Genomic DNA, 17,248 nt, shown 5'->3' on the forward strand with positions numbered 1-17,248 from the left:
CAATCCCTCGTTCACATATTCCATATTTTATCTTAAATTATTTTATTTCATACTCCAATCACCAAACCTAATTTAAAATTACAACCCTTCTTCTCTTTTCCCAATACATGTATTTCCATTAATACATGATTTCCCTTTTCTAATAACTGCAGTATTCACAATTTTAATTTCTCGCAATGCACAGTTCCCCCTTCATCATCTTAATACACAATTTACATCTTCTATCATGTATCCCATTTCCTATTGAATATATTGTAAACTGTCTTATCGACATTATACCCAACATTCCTTGTTGTCTGTTCTTATACACCACCACCCTCAACTCACCCCAACCCACCCCGATTTTTATCTCCATAGTTTATTCCCTTTTCTGTTTCAGTACACTATGAAACTTTCATTATTTATCATTATACGCTACTTTAAGACTGCAAAAACGAAATTCTTTTTTTCACCTCCATGTTTTAATTTACATAAACAGGAAATACAAATACTTAGTCTCATTCTAATACTAGTTCTCATTAACCTTTCACCCATTAAACGTACAATATGTATTTCCCATTTCTTGTCGCAGACTGAAAGGGGACTGTATTGTATAGGTTTTCATTCCGGTTGTCTGTCTTTGTGTCTGTCTGTCTGTAAGTCATGTCATGCCATATTTTTTGGGTTTTTTTTTTATCACTTCTGAACGTTCGCAGATTAATTTAAATGTAATTTTGGTTTCTGAACCACAAACAAGATCCAAGCTTTCGATGAAGTATCTAGTTGGAATTCTAGATACCAAATTAATTGATCAACAAAGATTCAATTTGGTATCTAGAATTTTCAACTTTCATTGAAAGCTTGGTTCTTGTTAGTGGTTTGGACAATGTATAATTTAGGATAAAAAGGTGATCTTGGTAATCTGAGTCACCTTAAGGAAAATGAATTGTTTCGTTTACATACTCGTGTGACTTGCCGAATTTCCTACATAGTTATCAATTTTTCAAAAAGGTTTTTGATGGTACTTATTTGTAGTGGATGAGTTTTTGTACAGAGTTTGATAAGATAGCGTACGAAGTTTTTTTTAGCTATATATAAGTAGTTCATTCTATTCCTAAAGTTTATGGGAACACATTAAGTAATATATAGAACGGAACTGTCTAAAAACAGCTGAGTTTACAAGCTCCACGCAGCGCCAGTCGTTCGTTTCCTCTCTTACTAACCGTTGCAGACAAGCCATTCGAATTCAGACCAAATGTCGTTTGACAATCGGATAACGTCGCGTAAAATCATTCAATTCTTTCCCGACTTTGCAAGATTCCTGTGTTTTCTGAGAGGGCTAGTGTTTAGAATATATCTCAAACGCCAGAACGCTGTTTCAGAGCTTACTGAATTTGCAACGCAGTTGGATACTTAAATTTCGTCAGTCAGTTTGTCAGTTTGTCCAACACCTTAAGAAATTCCAAGCCTTTACTTATACACGAATTTAGATATTTTGAATAATGATTTCCTATTTTTTCTAGTAAGAGTCTGGGTTCATTACCGCATTTTTGACACGTACACTCTGCGCACTATGTTGTTCTGGCGGTGACTGTAGAATGTTCATGTAAAACTAATCTTTCTTGCATCGTCGACGGTATCCTTACAAATTCTAGTAGATTTATCAGTACTAACGGCACACGCCCCCTATAAAATAGGGAAACTCATATTTTATTGTGTGTATCTTTCTTTTTTTAAATCATACCCAACTTTTATATTGTGTTTTGACAAACGTTTACCAAGTGCTTCTTCTGTAAGTAACTTAGGACAGTGGTCTATAGAAGGGTTGATAGACAAGTTTTAAATGTTATTCTTTGGTCGGTTGTGTAGAACGTCGGTAACGACAACTCATAAACAGTTATTTAACCTAAATTAAGGCTCGCTAATGTAATTTCTGACAAACCTGACAGATCATCTTTGACTTACGATTCGTTCGGACTTTATTGAAATATGATATGTCACCATTCCTTGAGCACTTCATTGAAGAAATTTTCATTCCGGACCAAAGACTCTGGTCAAAAGTCGTAAGTCAAACAATAACTATTTATGAAGAAAACAAATTAAAATTATTGGTACAACAACAACCTGACCTTTGGCGATATTTCAAAATCCACCATTCGTTTACAGAACACAGATTCCAAACACCATTGCAAAATCAATGAACTTATGGTATTAACTTATCTAGGATTGCTCGCTATTATAAGTGGACAAGGCTCTCTTTGTGACCGATTTACTGACGACATAGTCAAACATTCCATACTTCATTGTGAATCGCTTATGAATGATAGAAAATCAATGTTTTACGGCATTGTAGACTTACTTCCGGTACATGATTCAGTTAAATTATTTAACCATGTGGATGGTGACATTCTTATGACATTCCTTGGTGGCATTACCGAATTTGCTAATGAACTAGGCTCTGACATATGGTACCTGCTAATGTTATACGTCGCAGGTCACGTTGATAATTGTACACTAACTTCAGGAAAGTTATTTTTGAGTTAAGATTCAATACTAGTATTTAACATTCAATTACATGTAAGTGTATCATACTCAATATATGCTATATACCTAAAATTTTGTATTATACACTTTTTAACACAGTATAATTTACATGGTATAAAAGGTATTGCATCAGTTTGTGTATATATGCGTGTGTAGTTTTCTATTTTGTCAAATGACTTTTGTATTATATTTGTGATTTTTTTCTCTTGTTTTGTAAATCGTCATCTTTTGGAGAAAATAAAGAAAATAAATAAATCAATCAATCAATCAATCAATCAATCAATCACCGAACATGAAATCCTCGACCCGTCCCAGTCTTAACCACGTGGTATTGGTATGTAGTGTGAGGTAAAGTCTCGCTACAGTAAATACGGAGATTTTCCAGCAGATAAAATATTTTTTTTATGATTAGATGAAACATATCATTAGATAATAAAAAAATAGGATCCGGTTTTTCAAATAATTAATACGTTCGAAAAAAGTTATCTGTGTATAAATATTTTAATTATCTAGAGAATAAAGTATAGAACAACTAAATCAGCTTCATATTTTATGACGTAGAAGGTGACACGTACTACTTTATGTGAAATGTTCAGTGTTTATTTACTGATACATGGCACCAATCTCCCTCACAGACCTACAATGTATTACTGTAAACGTGTAAATTTTCGTGGAATCTATCATGTTACCTTAATCACTGATATCAAGTTTCGCAGCTTCAATAAAAATTAAATATCGGCGGTACTATTTTTGTGCGTATCTTTCCTCCTCGAATACAGCGAAATTAGTGTACCGCGATAATTAATACGTTGACAGTAATCGCTTCATGATCTTAACTTCGCAGATATGAAGAATTGCACAAGGCGTTGACACTACTCATTAGAAATCAACGACGCTGTACTAATTTGCACCACAAAAAACGACATTTAGAACTGGGGCGACAGAACATCTGGGCAGACGATATAATTGCTATTTTAAAACTTACAGCTCACATCTGTACGTCACACTTTGTACTAAACAACTCCTCCTTATGCAAACACGTGAAATAGAAATATGAAAAGATATAGTGAAACGCAACAAAATTTACCTTTATAACCTTTATAGAAATAGCGAATACTTACAGAGATCATCAAAAAGTCTTCATTAAGTGTAAACTCACCTTTAGGTAAGCTCTGAAAGGCCCCGGACAACAAAAGTAATAAAATCCACGGTATAGCTTTGAAAGGCCCCGGACAACAAAAATAATAAAATCCACGGTGTAGATCTGAAAGGCCCTGGACAACACAAATAATAAAATCCACGGTAGCAGAACGATGACACTTCTTCAATAAACTGAAATGTCAAATAACGACAATAAAACACGTTATAAAGACCAACATCGTCAAACACTATCGACATTATGGCTAAATCATTTATAAATTTATTTCTAACCATATATCATGCCGCCGAGTTTCTCATGATTGAAATAACAGTAAGCAGCGAACTCTGCTTTTAACTGGTGTGAACCTGAGTATCTCAAGAGGGTAAGCAGCCTCTGTTTCTTTAAAGACTGTGTTGCATGTGAAAGGTGAAATCCGGTAAAAGAAGAATGGTTTAGTTACTGGTCTGGTTTGGAACGATCAATTGGAATATATATGAGGGCAACATATTTTTGCCCCAGTAATGTTTGCCTAAGCTGCTGGGCAATAGTCGCAATGATTTTAACAATGCACCCAAACGTTTTTAGGGTTTGCACATTTCTTGGAAACATAATTTCTAGAGATACGTACATGCAATATAGCTGTGGGCTAAAAACGCATTAAGTGTTACAAGAAACAGCTTAATATTTCTCTCTTCAGTATTTTGTGTTGTTGTATTGAATAAAACGTTCTGTTTCAGTGGTGTGATATCTAGGTATTTTGATATAAAAATTTACCTTAATTCACTAGTATGATCGGAATGTTGTGATATTTTCCCTATTCTTTACGTTATTATGTATTGTGTTTGACGTTTCTTTCAAGTTACAGTAATTGAAAGCCATTGAAACCCGGAAAAGAGCTTTTATCAAATTTTAAGCTCAACTTTTTTCCCAAGATTTATGTGATCGATGTCGTGTATTAGAAGAGAAATTCAAATTCTTTATTTACATGTAGAAATTTATTTCAGGATTAGAACCGGGAAGATCGTGATTGATCAAATGCACTTTCGGGGACAGGTGATTTTAACCACCCCTTTACTTCGACAATAAATGGGCCAAGAAAGAAATTGGCAAAATTACGATTTTTATGAATCAGCCAGATTTACTTATAATGGTTGTCGAGGGAGAGGAAGATGGCCACAATCATCTGTGTCCTACATATCTGAGATAGGTGATAGAGTAGAACCAATTGTATTGGTGGAGACGAAATAGTGGGTGAAAATACAGTTCAGTCAATCAAATGATGCAGATGGATACTCTCAAACGATCCACGAGTTCATGATGGCGATCACAAAACTTTCAAAAGAATGCCTTTATCTTTTATCATTTTTATTCTAAAAACATTATTTTTTTACAAATTTAAATATCACAAGACATAATCATTAATATAATACCAAACATTTTTATCACCTTTGTAAACATTGTAAATATCACATCTATATTAATATACTTCATACAAAAATCTACAATTTCTATTGGAGAATCAGCATTTCTTTCAATATGCTGGTCCCTACACTGTAACTTGCTTTGCGAACTACACAATGATTAGATCAACCACCACCCACCCACCCCACCCCACCCCAACCAATAGATCACTCTTCGATTGGCGTACTTCCATTAAACAAAACTAAAAAAAAAAAGAAACAATGCAGTTATTCTGAAGCCTGTATGACATTTTGTCTTCTATTTCGAATCTTTCAACTCGGGTTTCGATAATACAAATATCAGATTGTTTCTATGGTAATAATGTTAATATTTTTGAAGGGAGTCCGATAGAATATAATTTATATAATTAATAACGTTAGTGCTTTAACTAAAGCTGAGTAGTATGCTTAAAAACAGAGATCGTGAACAAGTATATACTGATTAGGATAAAAAAAAGTATCAAAAAACCATTTCTATCTGGAATAAAAATCAAGGATTAAAACATAGAAGAAATAGTACATCATATCGTTAGACAGGCAATTATTCACTTTCATATAATGCTTTTTATTCACTTGATACGAAAAAAAAGAACAGCAAAAAAAAAAAAAACGGATATTTTTAAGGTACCATTGTTCCGATAAAATTGTCTAAGCAAAGCACCAATTACTCCTAATTCTTTTAACAACAAAACAAAAAGAAATGGGTTATCATTTAATTATATCTTGCCGGTCGAGCGTATCAAAATAGTACATCTGCATTTGACATGTCACCGGTTTTATCCTCGTCCTCTTCACTGAAAGTGACTGTTTGGCCGTGTGCAGCTGGTGGTGGAGGGTCCATGTTCTCCAATTCTTTACTGATTGCTTCGTCTATTTTTTGTATCCTTTCGTCTGCTTGCTTCTGTTTAACGACGGTACCAATGCTCACTCGATGTTTCATTCCAGCTTTGGCTAATAAAGCGACCCTTCTGATCCTTTCCCTAGTCCTCTCCTTTCTTAATTGTTCAATTTTATTTAGCTGATCTGCTCGTTTCCTAATTTCATCTTTGATGTTATCATTCTGTGCCATTGTCACGATCGTGTGCAACGATTTTCTCGTAAGCTTCCTTCTTCCAAATTGTTTCTGTACATTATCTAGCTTGTCTTCGCTACTCCCGAAAGGCTCTCCGTGCACCGGCGTCATGCTAGAAGTCTCTTCCGATTCGACCACTCTCTGCAATTTGGTAAAATTTCTAATGAAATTTTTGCTCAGTGTATTTGCAGCCATCTGTCTTCGTCGTCGCTGTAACTTGTTCCACAAATCTTTCCCTTTCGGTTCATCCGGAAGTACGTCATCGTGAGTTAAGCGGTCACCTGGATCCTGTTCTAAGGACGCCAGGGACAATGTATCAGAGTCATGATCTTGATCGCCTGACGACTGCATCTGTCGTACAAGATTTAAGCCATCCTCAAAATCAATATCTTCGACTCCAACTTCTTGGTCGCCTTTAAACGCCTGCTTAAATCGTTTCTTTATTTTCAGCTCTGCAGTTGCTATTATGTGCAACAATGTAGAATACCGATGAAAGATCATGCAAATAAACTGGAGAAATAACATCAGACCAAAAACTGCAGTAAACGCAAACGATATTGGTTCAATTTTACCTTGGCCTGTGTTACCGTTGCTTTGGTCACCACATGGAAGCGGTATGGACAGGGAACCATCAGATTTGTTCACTTCCGTCAAGGTGTATACAATTGTTACAAACAGAGCGTTAATAAGAAGGAAAGCAAGGCAGACTTTGTTTCGGAGCTCAATTAATTCGCTTGCCACCTTCTTTTCATGTTCCTTATTGCCTTCCATGGGAAACAGGTAGCGCTTGATAAAATTCTGCCAAAACTCTATTTCGCCATTGTCCAAAAACTCAACAGCGCCTTTCTGCATCTGCTCGTCATGGATCCAGTATGGGTCTTTTAGTTCATCTCTTTGCTTTTGTTTTTCTGGTTTAAAAAGCGGGTTAACTGAAATACAAACACAAAAATTGTTTGTAGCCCTTGACTACCTTAAAACTTAAAATAACGTCTAATCTTAAATTCAGGGGAACCTTTTTACAATGTAAAGGAGTTATTTTCTTTATGCGACATTACTTATTCATTTTGTACTTGTGTTATGCGTTGGTGCATGTCCATTATTTCTTGTGTATTTGCTTTATATTTCAAAAACATGAATTACACTAAATTGCATGTAGCAAAACATCGTGTGATTTCTTTGTCTTTGTAATATATTTGCTAATCCACAGCTGCTAAAGCTCTGTCACACTCAGTGCTAACCCATTTACACTATTCGTGTGTTTGTATGGAATATTGCTAATGCTTTGTGATTTTATTTTCCACATCCTGGATCGCTAGCGGATTGATAAGGTCATGTAGTAAATCAAGAGTGTGATTTCTATCTATATTAAACTATCAAGAGATATAGTATAATAATGGACTTCGTGTGATTTCCATATTGCATTTTCTTTCAAAGTCCTATTATACGCAGACAGTCTCGAGTTTGAACGGTATTTCTGCATTGAGATGGTTTAATTGTAAATTTAAAGCGCAAGGCTTGTCGTGCATTTTGATATTGAATATTTAATTATCGAGAGTGAACAAATGTTGTACTGCAAGATTATGTTTCTTTAATGTTTTATCGTCTGATATACAATGGAGGTAACCAATTATGTGTCGAGGACTAATAAGTCTGTAAAAAAAGTGTAAATTTGAACAAAAATTAGAGAAAAATTAATACAATAACATACCACGTTCACCACTGTCCATGATTACATCTTGTTTAGAAAATGGTGCAGGTTCTTCGTCTTTATCGGTTTTGCTAGAAGCTGATATACTTCCTCTCTGCGAGAACGTTGTCACTTCCGTCATCTTATTTTCCATGTCATCGAGACGCTCTAATATCGCTCTGAGTCTCGAGTCCTCGCTTTGCACGTCTGATCGAGGACAACACATGCATCTGTATGACATAAAATATATAGATTTTTTTTTTGTTCTTAGGAAACATGTTGATTTTCAGTTGCTATATATAGATTTAGAATATCGCAAACTAAAACATTTGTAATCATGGTATTGTTTTAAGAGCATCTTGTATACCCCTTGGTCCCTAGATGTTCTTTTTTTCATAATTGAGCGAGAAATTTGATTAGATACTTAATTCCTTTTCAAACAAATTACCTAAATAGATTCCCAAACGAGAATTGATAATCAGACGATGCTTTATTGTTGTCTGAAATTCCCATTCTTTCCAACCAATTCTGTACTGCATTTTGTTTAGGTTTTGCAGTCTGATTCTGTTGTGATGGCGTTGGCACTTTGGCTTCTCGTGTTCCCCATGATACTACGTGCAGATTCCCGAGTGAGTAGATCATTAACAGCATTGACATCGAGGGGATTGCCAGGAAGTAAAGTAGACCGTGCAGAATACACCAAAACTCCTGAGACGAAAAAGACCAAGTTATATCGTCAACAATATGCAGTCAATAAAACAGTGAACATTTTAAGAAAACAAGATTGGCAACGATATACAGAGCTCGTCATTGTTGTATTATTGTACTTAAGTGCCAGTCCAACAAAATTAGCTACTGCCTATGGTAAAGTGATTCATGGTGTAGAAAAACCCACGGAGCAAAAAATGCTTTTTTGGTCTACATATGCTATATTTTTATGTCACAATAGTCATATCTGTATTTAGATCTATACTTTTGAGAAAACAACTCTCTAATCTCCCATTAAAATCACCAAATCAAACCGTTAAGAACGATATATCTTACAAAGTGCTAATTTCATGTACAAACTATAAATTTTATGTAAAAAGCGCAACACCCAAATGAAAAACTATGACTAGTTATTTGGTCTGTAAGTGATTCTAAATAAGTGCATTTCGTTTTTGAAATGCATGAATCATCTCCTGTCTGATTTTTACAATGACTGATACTGAATAGTCTGTTTAGTACATTGTGTATATAGATCGTCTATATTTCCAGTTTTCACGATTTGGCTATGTACTTGAATTCTGATCTATCTGAATTGTTCTATTATTGACATTATTTTTTGCGATATGCAGTAAATACGACTAACGCAACACCAAAGGTCCATTTCCATGCTTCGGTTTACAGTAATAAATTTTGATTTTGTTGTTACTCCATTTTAAGTTACCTGTGTATTGTACCTGTGCATAGTCATGCAAATTAACTGTCAAGATAATAATAGTTTTACCTGAGGATGAAGTATCGCAGAAATAACAAAGACACCTGCAACATATACAAGGAAGAATGTCGTCACAGAACATAACTTGGCACCAACTGCTTCCCGTAGTAACCCCACTATCACTATCATCATAAGCAAGGAGTACAAAGTCGACAAAATAGCTGCATAACTCAACTGAAAAAAATCATATACTAAACTTTAAACAAAAATACGTACGAATTCCAAGAATCTATACTCCCACGAAGCTGTATCATTAAGTAGTACTCCAGCTAAAGATCATGCAAAATGTGACTCATGGGTTAAAAACCTACATATTTTTATTTTTGATATTTTGTTTGAATTGCCATAGTAAATAGAAATAAACATTCAGTTCTTTATATAACCTGCGTTCTTAGGAGATCACAATTTAAGGGAGATAACTCTGTAAATGACACTCAAATACAATAGAATCTATTGGATTTTCAATGTTGATTATCTCCTAAGAGCAGACAGATTGGAATGAATAATTACACATTTCATACTATAGACCCATAAAACAACTTAATTACAAAAATAAAAATATGTAGCCTTCTTCAGGGTGTATCACATTTTTCAGATGTAACATGATTCTTACAAAGACAGCCACTTAAATATTCAACAATAATATTTTAAAAAGTCTTCAAATAGCCAAAAACAACGATAAAAAAATTAACCGTTTAATATAAGTTAAGTGGGTTTTTTGTTTGTTGTAGATTTTGTTTTGTTATTATTTTTGTTTAATTTTCGAAATGTGACTTTCATGAGGTATTAACGTATACATTTTATTAATAATGTTCACACATTGGATTCAACAGTATTGGTAAACTTATCGGAAAGGATTATATATATATATAGAAAGGTCTGAAAAAATCCCAACGATGTTAGAACTGTCAAATTTGCGATGCAAATTTTTGATCGGTCGCTCCGCGGGACTCGAACTCGTTCTGAGACTTTTGTATAATATTGATTTGTTGTGTCATGCATCATTAAAAAACAACAAAAAGGAACATTTCTGATTTTATTACAAAAGTTATAATAACTTAAGATCATAAATGTTTAGAAGTCAGCGTCTCTGCTAACTACCTACCTGAACATCACTTTTTGCCACAAAACAGAGAACAACCATGATAACGACTGGTATCAGGTTTACAACGAAAGCAGTCCAAGGTTCTATTGTTGGAAATGCCGTGTAGAGTGAACCGAGGATCATCAACAATATTGTACCAGGGGTCAAAATTGAGGACCCCATCAAAAACATTTGGTATGCAATGTACAATTTTGAAATGTCTTCGTTTTTGGCTGTAACGTTTTTCCAGTCCATCAAGAGGTCCATGATGTTCGCCATTGTTGATGGGGACCAACGACGTCGCTGGTTGTAAAATTCATAGAATCCTTCTGGGGCATAGGTCAAAGCATCGGATGCTGCGACGTACTCTACTTTGTAGCCTTGTTGCAGGAGAAGTGTACACAACCACCTGTCTTCTCCTGCAAAAAAAGGAATTAAATTCACCACGATCGAAAGGACGGACAGAAATTCTTTGATTAATATTTCAATTGCTCAAAGTGCAACAATGTTTTAGTTAATGCAAAACAATTGCTGGAACTTGTGCGGAAGACAGTACTTATCGTAATAAAATTTGGTCGATTGAATAGGGGTTTACTTATTTACAACTTGAAACAAAACAACAAATCTCTGAAATAATTTTCGCTTCTACTCTATATTTAAACTTAAAATGTACTAGGGCGATATATTGTGTACAGGAATAACTGTACCTAATATTTCTTTTTGTAGTTTCAGACAAAATCTTACCAAGAGTTATTTCCCTTTTTAATTCAAAATCCCATTGTTGAAACTATGCTTGCTTTTATTTACTTCATGTAGATCAGTTTTGCGTTAATATAGAAAATGTTTTTAAAATATAAAGTTTACCTAACTGTTCTTTTCACATGCATACCCATGGTTTGATTGTCACTAACCTTGATCATATTGTACGTAATGCTGAGCCTCTGTAGGTGGAGTTGTGTATCGTCTCATGACGTTGTCGTCCATCAAAGCGTGGCCTCGAAACAGACTAAAACATCCGGGACTGCAGAGAACGCAACCCATGACATTTTCAGCTGCTTTCTGTAACCAATGGCTGATCGCGTATTCAAACTTCTGGTACCATACCATGGGACCTATTATAATCGAAACAGAAAATGACTGTATTCCCTTTTCCATTTGCTGGAGTACGTAAATGTATTTTTTTATATTTAATTTCGAAGTAAATAGCTTTTGAGTGTTCTTATGACCCGTTGATTTTGTATTCAAAAACTTTAATATACATGCTTTTAATTTCAGATTTTAATCTCATTGGTGTTAGAGAATTATCCCCGAACCCTGGGCTTCTATTTTAGAGTTTTTGTCTTACAACAACACAATATCCTGACACATCACACCAAAGGCGTTCTTAACAGAAAAAAAATACTACAACCATTTGAATTCACGCAAAAGTAGATAAGTCGTTTTAAGGTCGAAGTATTTAAAATGCAAACCTTATCTCCTAATAAGTCGAATCTAATTAACATTTGCCCTTTTTATGCATATGATTCGTTTTTCACTTTTTACGACATCATCGATGACAGTTTTTACAATAATGTAAATTCCATGTACATATCGTAAACAACATGTATATCATCGCTTCGACAAATAGTAGAGCCGTTTAGAGGCTTAAAACTGTATTATCTACTTTATTCCATCCATTTTCCGCACTGTATATCAAAAAAAAAACAATTTTTGAAAGAATATATGATTAGTAGCCCGTAAATACTTTGAATATTGAAATTGACAACCATGTCACGTTGTCGCATAAATGCCGCCATTTGCAATGTCAGTTTTGGATGTCAATTTCACTAAATGAGAGTCTACAAGAAAAATATGGATATATTTCAGATAGTTAGTGAACGGAATTATAGGAATTAAACATTGTTTTTCCAGAATTTATCGATGTGTAAAATCGGACCATTCACTCACAGTTTAATCCTATAATAAAGGCTAGAAACCACTAATTCCACTTCCCATAGGCTTCTATACTAATTTCACAATATTCAATGGCTTCTCTGGACTTCACCTTAACTTTAACCTGCAGAGGACTATATATCAACATGATTCTACACATGTCAGCTCACAATCCTCAGAGTAGCATGTGGGGTTAGCAGACTTGCAGTGCAGTACTGGTCACCGGAAGTGAAGGGTCTATAAATAGCACGGGAAATCCCAGTGTTTTCACAAGATAGGGGTATATTTAGAAATCATTATGGAGATTAGGCTTAACATCACAAGAAGCAAAATGCACCTATAAAATGTATAGAAATATTTTTCCTTTCAGAAACTGTTTAAATTTTTTAAATAAGATGAGAACTTTTTTCACAGCACTATGAGGAACAGAGGTAATTTCTGCGTAGGACTATTTTTGCGTACGTTCCAAATGCTCATTGGTTGAATTGGTGGTCTGTAACCTAAAAACAAAAAAACCTAAAAAAAATCAGACAGAAGGTGATTCATGCATTTCAAAACCCATGGAATTTAATATTTTTCATTTAGAAACAGTTACAGACCACATGACCAGTCTTGTTTTGTATTTCAGTTGTTGTAATTTCGAAATAAAAATGAAATAGATTGTGCATGAAATTTGCACTTTATCGTTCTTGATTCGGATGATTTTACATGTGGTTGGGCATGACAGTAGAGTTTTCTCAAAGGTGCAGATCTGAATACAGAAAGGACAATTGTAATGAAAAAGTACAGAATATGTACATCGAAAAACTTTCGTTTGTTTGGTGGGTTTTTCTACACCATGAATCACCTCTATCATAAGCAGTTTGTTCATTCTATGTGGACTGGAACCTAAAAGTGAATCAAACCTGATCCAATGGGATGAATACGACCACAAGCGGCACCAACATTTAAGTTTTTCTTCATCCTATCAACCAATAACTGAACAGCTGACGGCTGAAAGTCCACATCACCATCCAAAGCAAGCAGAAAAGTATTCTGGGCTATCTTTTCCTTTTGCTTTTTAGTTTTGTCTTTCAGGTTCATCAATCGGTGACCGAGGAAATAATACATGTACATGACCTAGAACAAAAGAAAGGGAAGAACGTCATTACGTTTCTATAAATTTAAATGTTAAAATTCGCATTCGCAAGGGAATTTTTATAACATAGTTGGCTGGGTTATGAATTCGTAAATTATCTTTTAGCAATTGAAACATTTACTTTCCTTTCTATTGGAAGTTGAATTCGAGGTTTAATCGAATCAAGATAACTACGAAAACTGGCACCTTTCTTACACTGTTTTTTTTTACAAAAAAATAAATCTTTCGCTGAAAAGGTATAAAAAGGTTAAGGGGCATAACTTTTACATATCATATGTACGTTTGTGTAAACTATTATAAATGTATTTTAAAAGCATGTAAGCATCTAAGTAACTTGGACTGATTTCATCGCTCTGTTTCAACTGAATGCTCGAAAAGTTCTTCCCCAAGGTGTTACCCCTTAATGTTTAAAATTGGTGTGTTTTGTATTAACAAGTCATTTTCACACTTTTGATGCTATGTACATGTATACTATATGATAAAATCCTCTTCCATATTACATGTACTTTCCCATGACTAACTTATTACCTGACTCCATCGTTTTCGATGACGTATTTTAGCCTTATCTTTCAGATGTGCAATTATCTTATTCCCACCAGGCATGCGCCAAATCAGACGACCACCATATGGCGTAGGAATTTTTGTTGGCGGAGGAATTTTCATCATGGTGTTGTGGACAGCGCTAGATATAAATTGTAATACATATGTTATTGTATGTATATCTAATAACAAGGGAAAACACAAACCTTTCAAGATCTGGTTAACCAGTAAAATAGTATCAAATTTATGGGTAAGGTCAAAAGTTGCTCATTTACTTTTTTGTCTGTTTTATGTTTTTTGTTGTTTGTGTCTGTATTCCATGGTTGTTTTTTCTCCCTGGATAACACTTTTTTAATTTGCGTTAGAATTTGGTTTCTCTGATTACTCTTAATATTTCATCATAGATGTTTATATGTTTCCTGATTCATGTAGCATAAATTGAAACATTATGACATGCTTTTTTCAGGGTAAATATAGTCATTTTTATTGGCTACACTGTTCATACAACATGCATTTTTTTTGCCTAAATGCAAGATTATATGCACAAAAGTTGACAGTTTCCCCTACGTTGCTTCATAGTGGTTATAAAGAACAACACATTTGACATAGCAATATTCATTATCTAAGATGAATGCCAATGCAAACACTGAAGAACATTTTGATAAATTTAAATTAGATTGATTAATCCAAATAACAATCTTAGTCCATTTGATTTCTATATGATTATGAAAAAAGTTCTTTCAAAATAAGATTTTTGTCAAAGCTTTAAAAAAAATATTTGAATATAAACAAAACCAAATCCCTGTACTTTTGGTAATTTAAGCATGACATGCGATGACCTATATAAGATCAAAGCCCTTCAATGGATTGAACAAACGTCAAGCTAAACTATACCAAAAGCACATGGTTTATATTTTTGTTTACATTTATCTGAGCTATTCCGTTCACCTGAGCACTTCTACAAAAAATAAGGTAATGAAAGGTTTAAATTTTGTATTAGGTGTAATGGGAAACTTTTTAATTTCACAATGATTTTGTTCTCGGTAAATGGTTTCAGGTTTCAAACGATGTTAAAAATGTGTTTGCCAAAACTATAATAAATTCTGATGAAAATCATATTTTTAATTGTTATCCTATGGCAATAAAATGGTGTATACTCTCAAAACCAGAAAGCCATTTTGTTATTTACCTATTAAATATATTCAAAGCAAATCAGGAGAACATTTTGACATAGTCATTTCTTTTTGGCAGTTAAGTCATTACAGTAGAACAACATTTTGACATGTTTTACTAGACACACAGACCATTCTGGAGAACAACATTTGGCATAGTCATTTGCTTACCTGGCCGCCAAGTCCATACAGGAGAACAACATTTTGACATAGTCATTCGCTTGGTATTCGTAGTCCTCTGTGTTGTGATACTCAAAGGCGTCATCAAAAAATATATGAGCTAAAATACATAAAACATTGTAAAATAGTTACCATAGAAACGTTTTTTTCAGATTAAAAGTAATGTAAATTTCAGACAACACCTTATTCGAAGTTTTTAATGCTTTGAACAGGTGATACGTTTTGTATCTCATTTGAGAAACGGGACAAAAGACAACTACATTGCGCAAACCGATAAACGTTTGAATTCTTTTGATTTCAATAGGCCCCTTTGCTGCAAAATCTAAAAAAATTACTGAGAAAATTCATAACTGTTCGCTACCTTATCAATATCAAAGACTTTACCTGAGGTTTCCAATGGCGGATCCAGGCATGGCGCGCCGAGCACGCGTCATCCCGTTTTTCGGGAAAAATAGTTGAAATGAATGCAAAACACTAAAGCATAACTGTACGCCCTCCTTATTTTGCAAGTCACCGAACCCTAGTTCTTCATTTCCTGTATCATAGTTACCATTGAAGTAAAGAATATTCTCATACTGAAACATTCTTAAACTTTTGTGGCGATAAGCCTTGTTAGAATAGGACGTTCATTTCCTAACGGTGATAATGCTCATGAGGGGGTCCTTTTTTTTCAAATTGTCGACTTTAATCTTGGAATTTCCAATGTTAATCTTGGAATTATCAACAATAATTTTTTAATTATCAGCTTTAATCATGGAAATATCAACATTAATCTTGGAATTTTAAAATTTAAAGTTGGAATTTCCAAGTTTAATGTTGATAATTCCAAGTTTAATGTTCATATTTCCAATATTAAAGTGGACAATTTGGAAAAAAAAGGATGGCCCTAATACGCTTTCGTATTTTTGGTCATTTCAAGTTCAAATCTTTGTTTGGCATGATTATCTTAAGACACGTGGTTTATAATGATTGTTGAAATAGACTAAACTACAATGATCACTAATTAAAAAAAAACTTTTTAAAACATTTGAAAGTACTCTCAATACAGTATTTTGTTCAAATCAGAAGATTTTTATCATGTCTTTTTAAGTGTAAATTTTTGTAGGAATCAGGCAAATTAAACTTACAAAATGGTGGTTTTTTATACCATGTCTCACCCATTGTATGATTCTTGATCTTTTAAGATAATTCTAATTCTATGAATTCTGAATTAATTACTATTTCATTTGTTTCTATTTGTTATGCTTCTTTATAATAATAGTTTTCATAATTTTAGATTTAAACAATAAAATATTTGATTTTGTATTTCTAAATTGTGTATTGTACTCATTAAGTAGCACTCCAGCTAAGGATCATGCAAAATGTGATTCATGGGTAAAAAGCCTACATATTTTTACTTTTGATATTTTGTTTGAAATGTCATAGTAAACAGAAATTAGCATGTGGTTTTTCATATAACCCGTGCTCTTAGGAGATAAAAATTGTATAGAATGCACTGTAGATTTCAAAATTAAGGGAGATAACTCTGTAAATGCAATAGAATCTACTGGATTTTCAATGTTGATTATCTCCTAAGAGCAGGCAGATTTGAATGAATAATTACACATTTCATAGTATAGATCCATAAAACAACTTAATTAAAAAATAAAAATATGTAGCCTTTTTTAGGGTGTATCACATTTTTCAGATTTTGCATGATTCTTACAAGGACAGCTACTTAATACACAAACACAAATAATAAAACCATCAAATCAAATGAAGCAGCATTGGCAAATGGAGTCAGGATGTATAAGCCGTTTGATATCAAACAAGTTCAAAGAATTATATTCATATATTATA

General features: G+C 33.7%; 1 protein-coding gene across 2 annotated transcripts in view; it reads right to left on the minus strand.

Moving 5' to 3' along the window:
* Positions 1-5,012: 5,012 nt before the first annotated feature.
* LOC148599614 (chitin synthase chs-2-like) overlaps positions 5,013-17,248 on the minus strand; it is a 29,931-nt gene continuing 17,695 nt past the window's right edge. For both annotated transcript variants that reach the window (XM_088559525.1, XM_088559524.1), the window contains exons 9-17: positions 15,401-15,509; positions 14,046-14,199; positions 13,285-13,498; positions 11,359-11,559; positions 10,469-10,866; positions 9,373-9,537; positions 8,332-8,591; positions 7,905-8,113; positions 5,013-7,125 (exon numbers count right to left, since the gene is read on the minus strand). In XM_088559525.1, the coding sequence (XP_088415651.1) occupies positions 5,864-7,125; positions 7,905-8,113; positions 8,332-8,591; positions 9,373-9,537; positions 10,469-10,866; positions 11,359-11,559; positions 13,285-13,498; positions 14,046-14,199; positions 15,401-15,509 (2,972 nt within the window). In that variant the 3' untranslated portion in view covers positions 5,013-5,863. The remainder of the gene's footprint in view (positions 7,126-7,904; positions 8,114-8,331; positions 8,592-9,372; positions 9,538-10,468; positions 10,867-11,358; positions 11,560-13,284; positions 13,499-14,045; positions 14,200-15,400; positions 15,510-17,248) is intronic.

The sequence above is a fragment of the Perna viridis genome, chromosome 13 (assembly GCF_037379345.1).
Source record: "Perna viridis isolate PV_CMFRI_1.1 ecotype Kerala chromosome 13, ASM3737934v1, whole genome shotgun sequence".
NCBI lineage: Eukaryota > Metazoa > Mollusca > Bivalvia > Mytilida > Mytilidae > Perna > Perna viridis.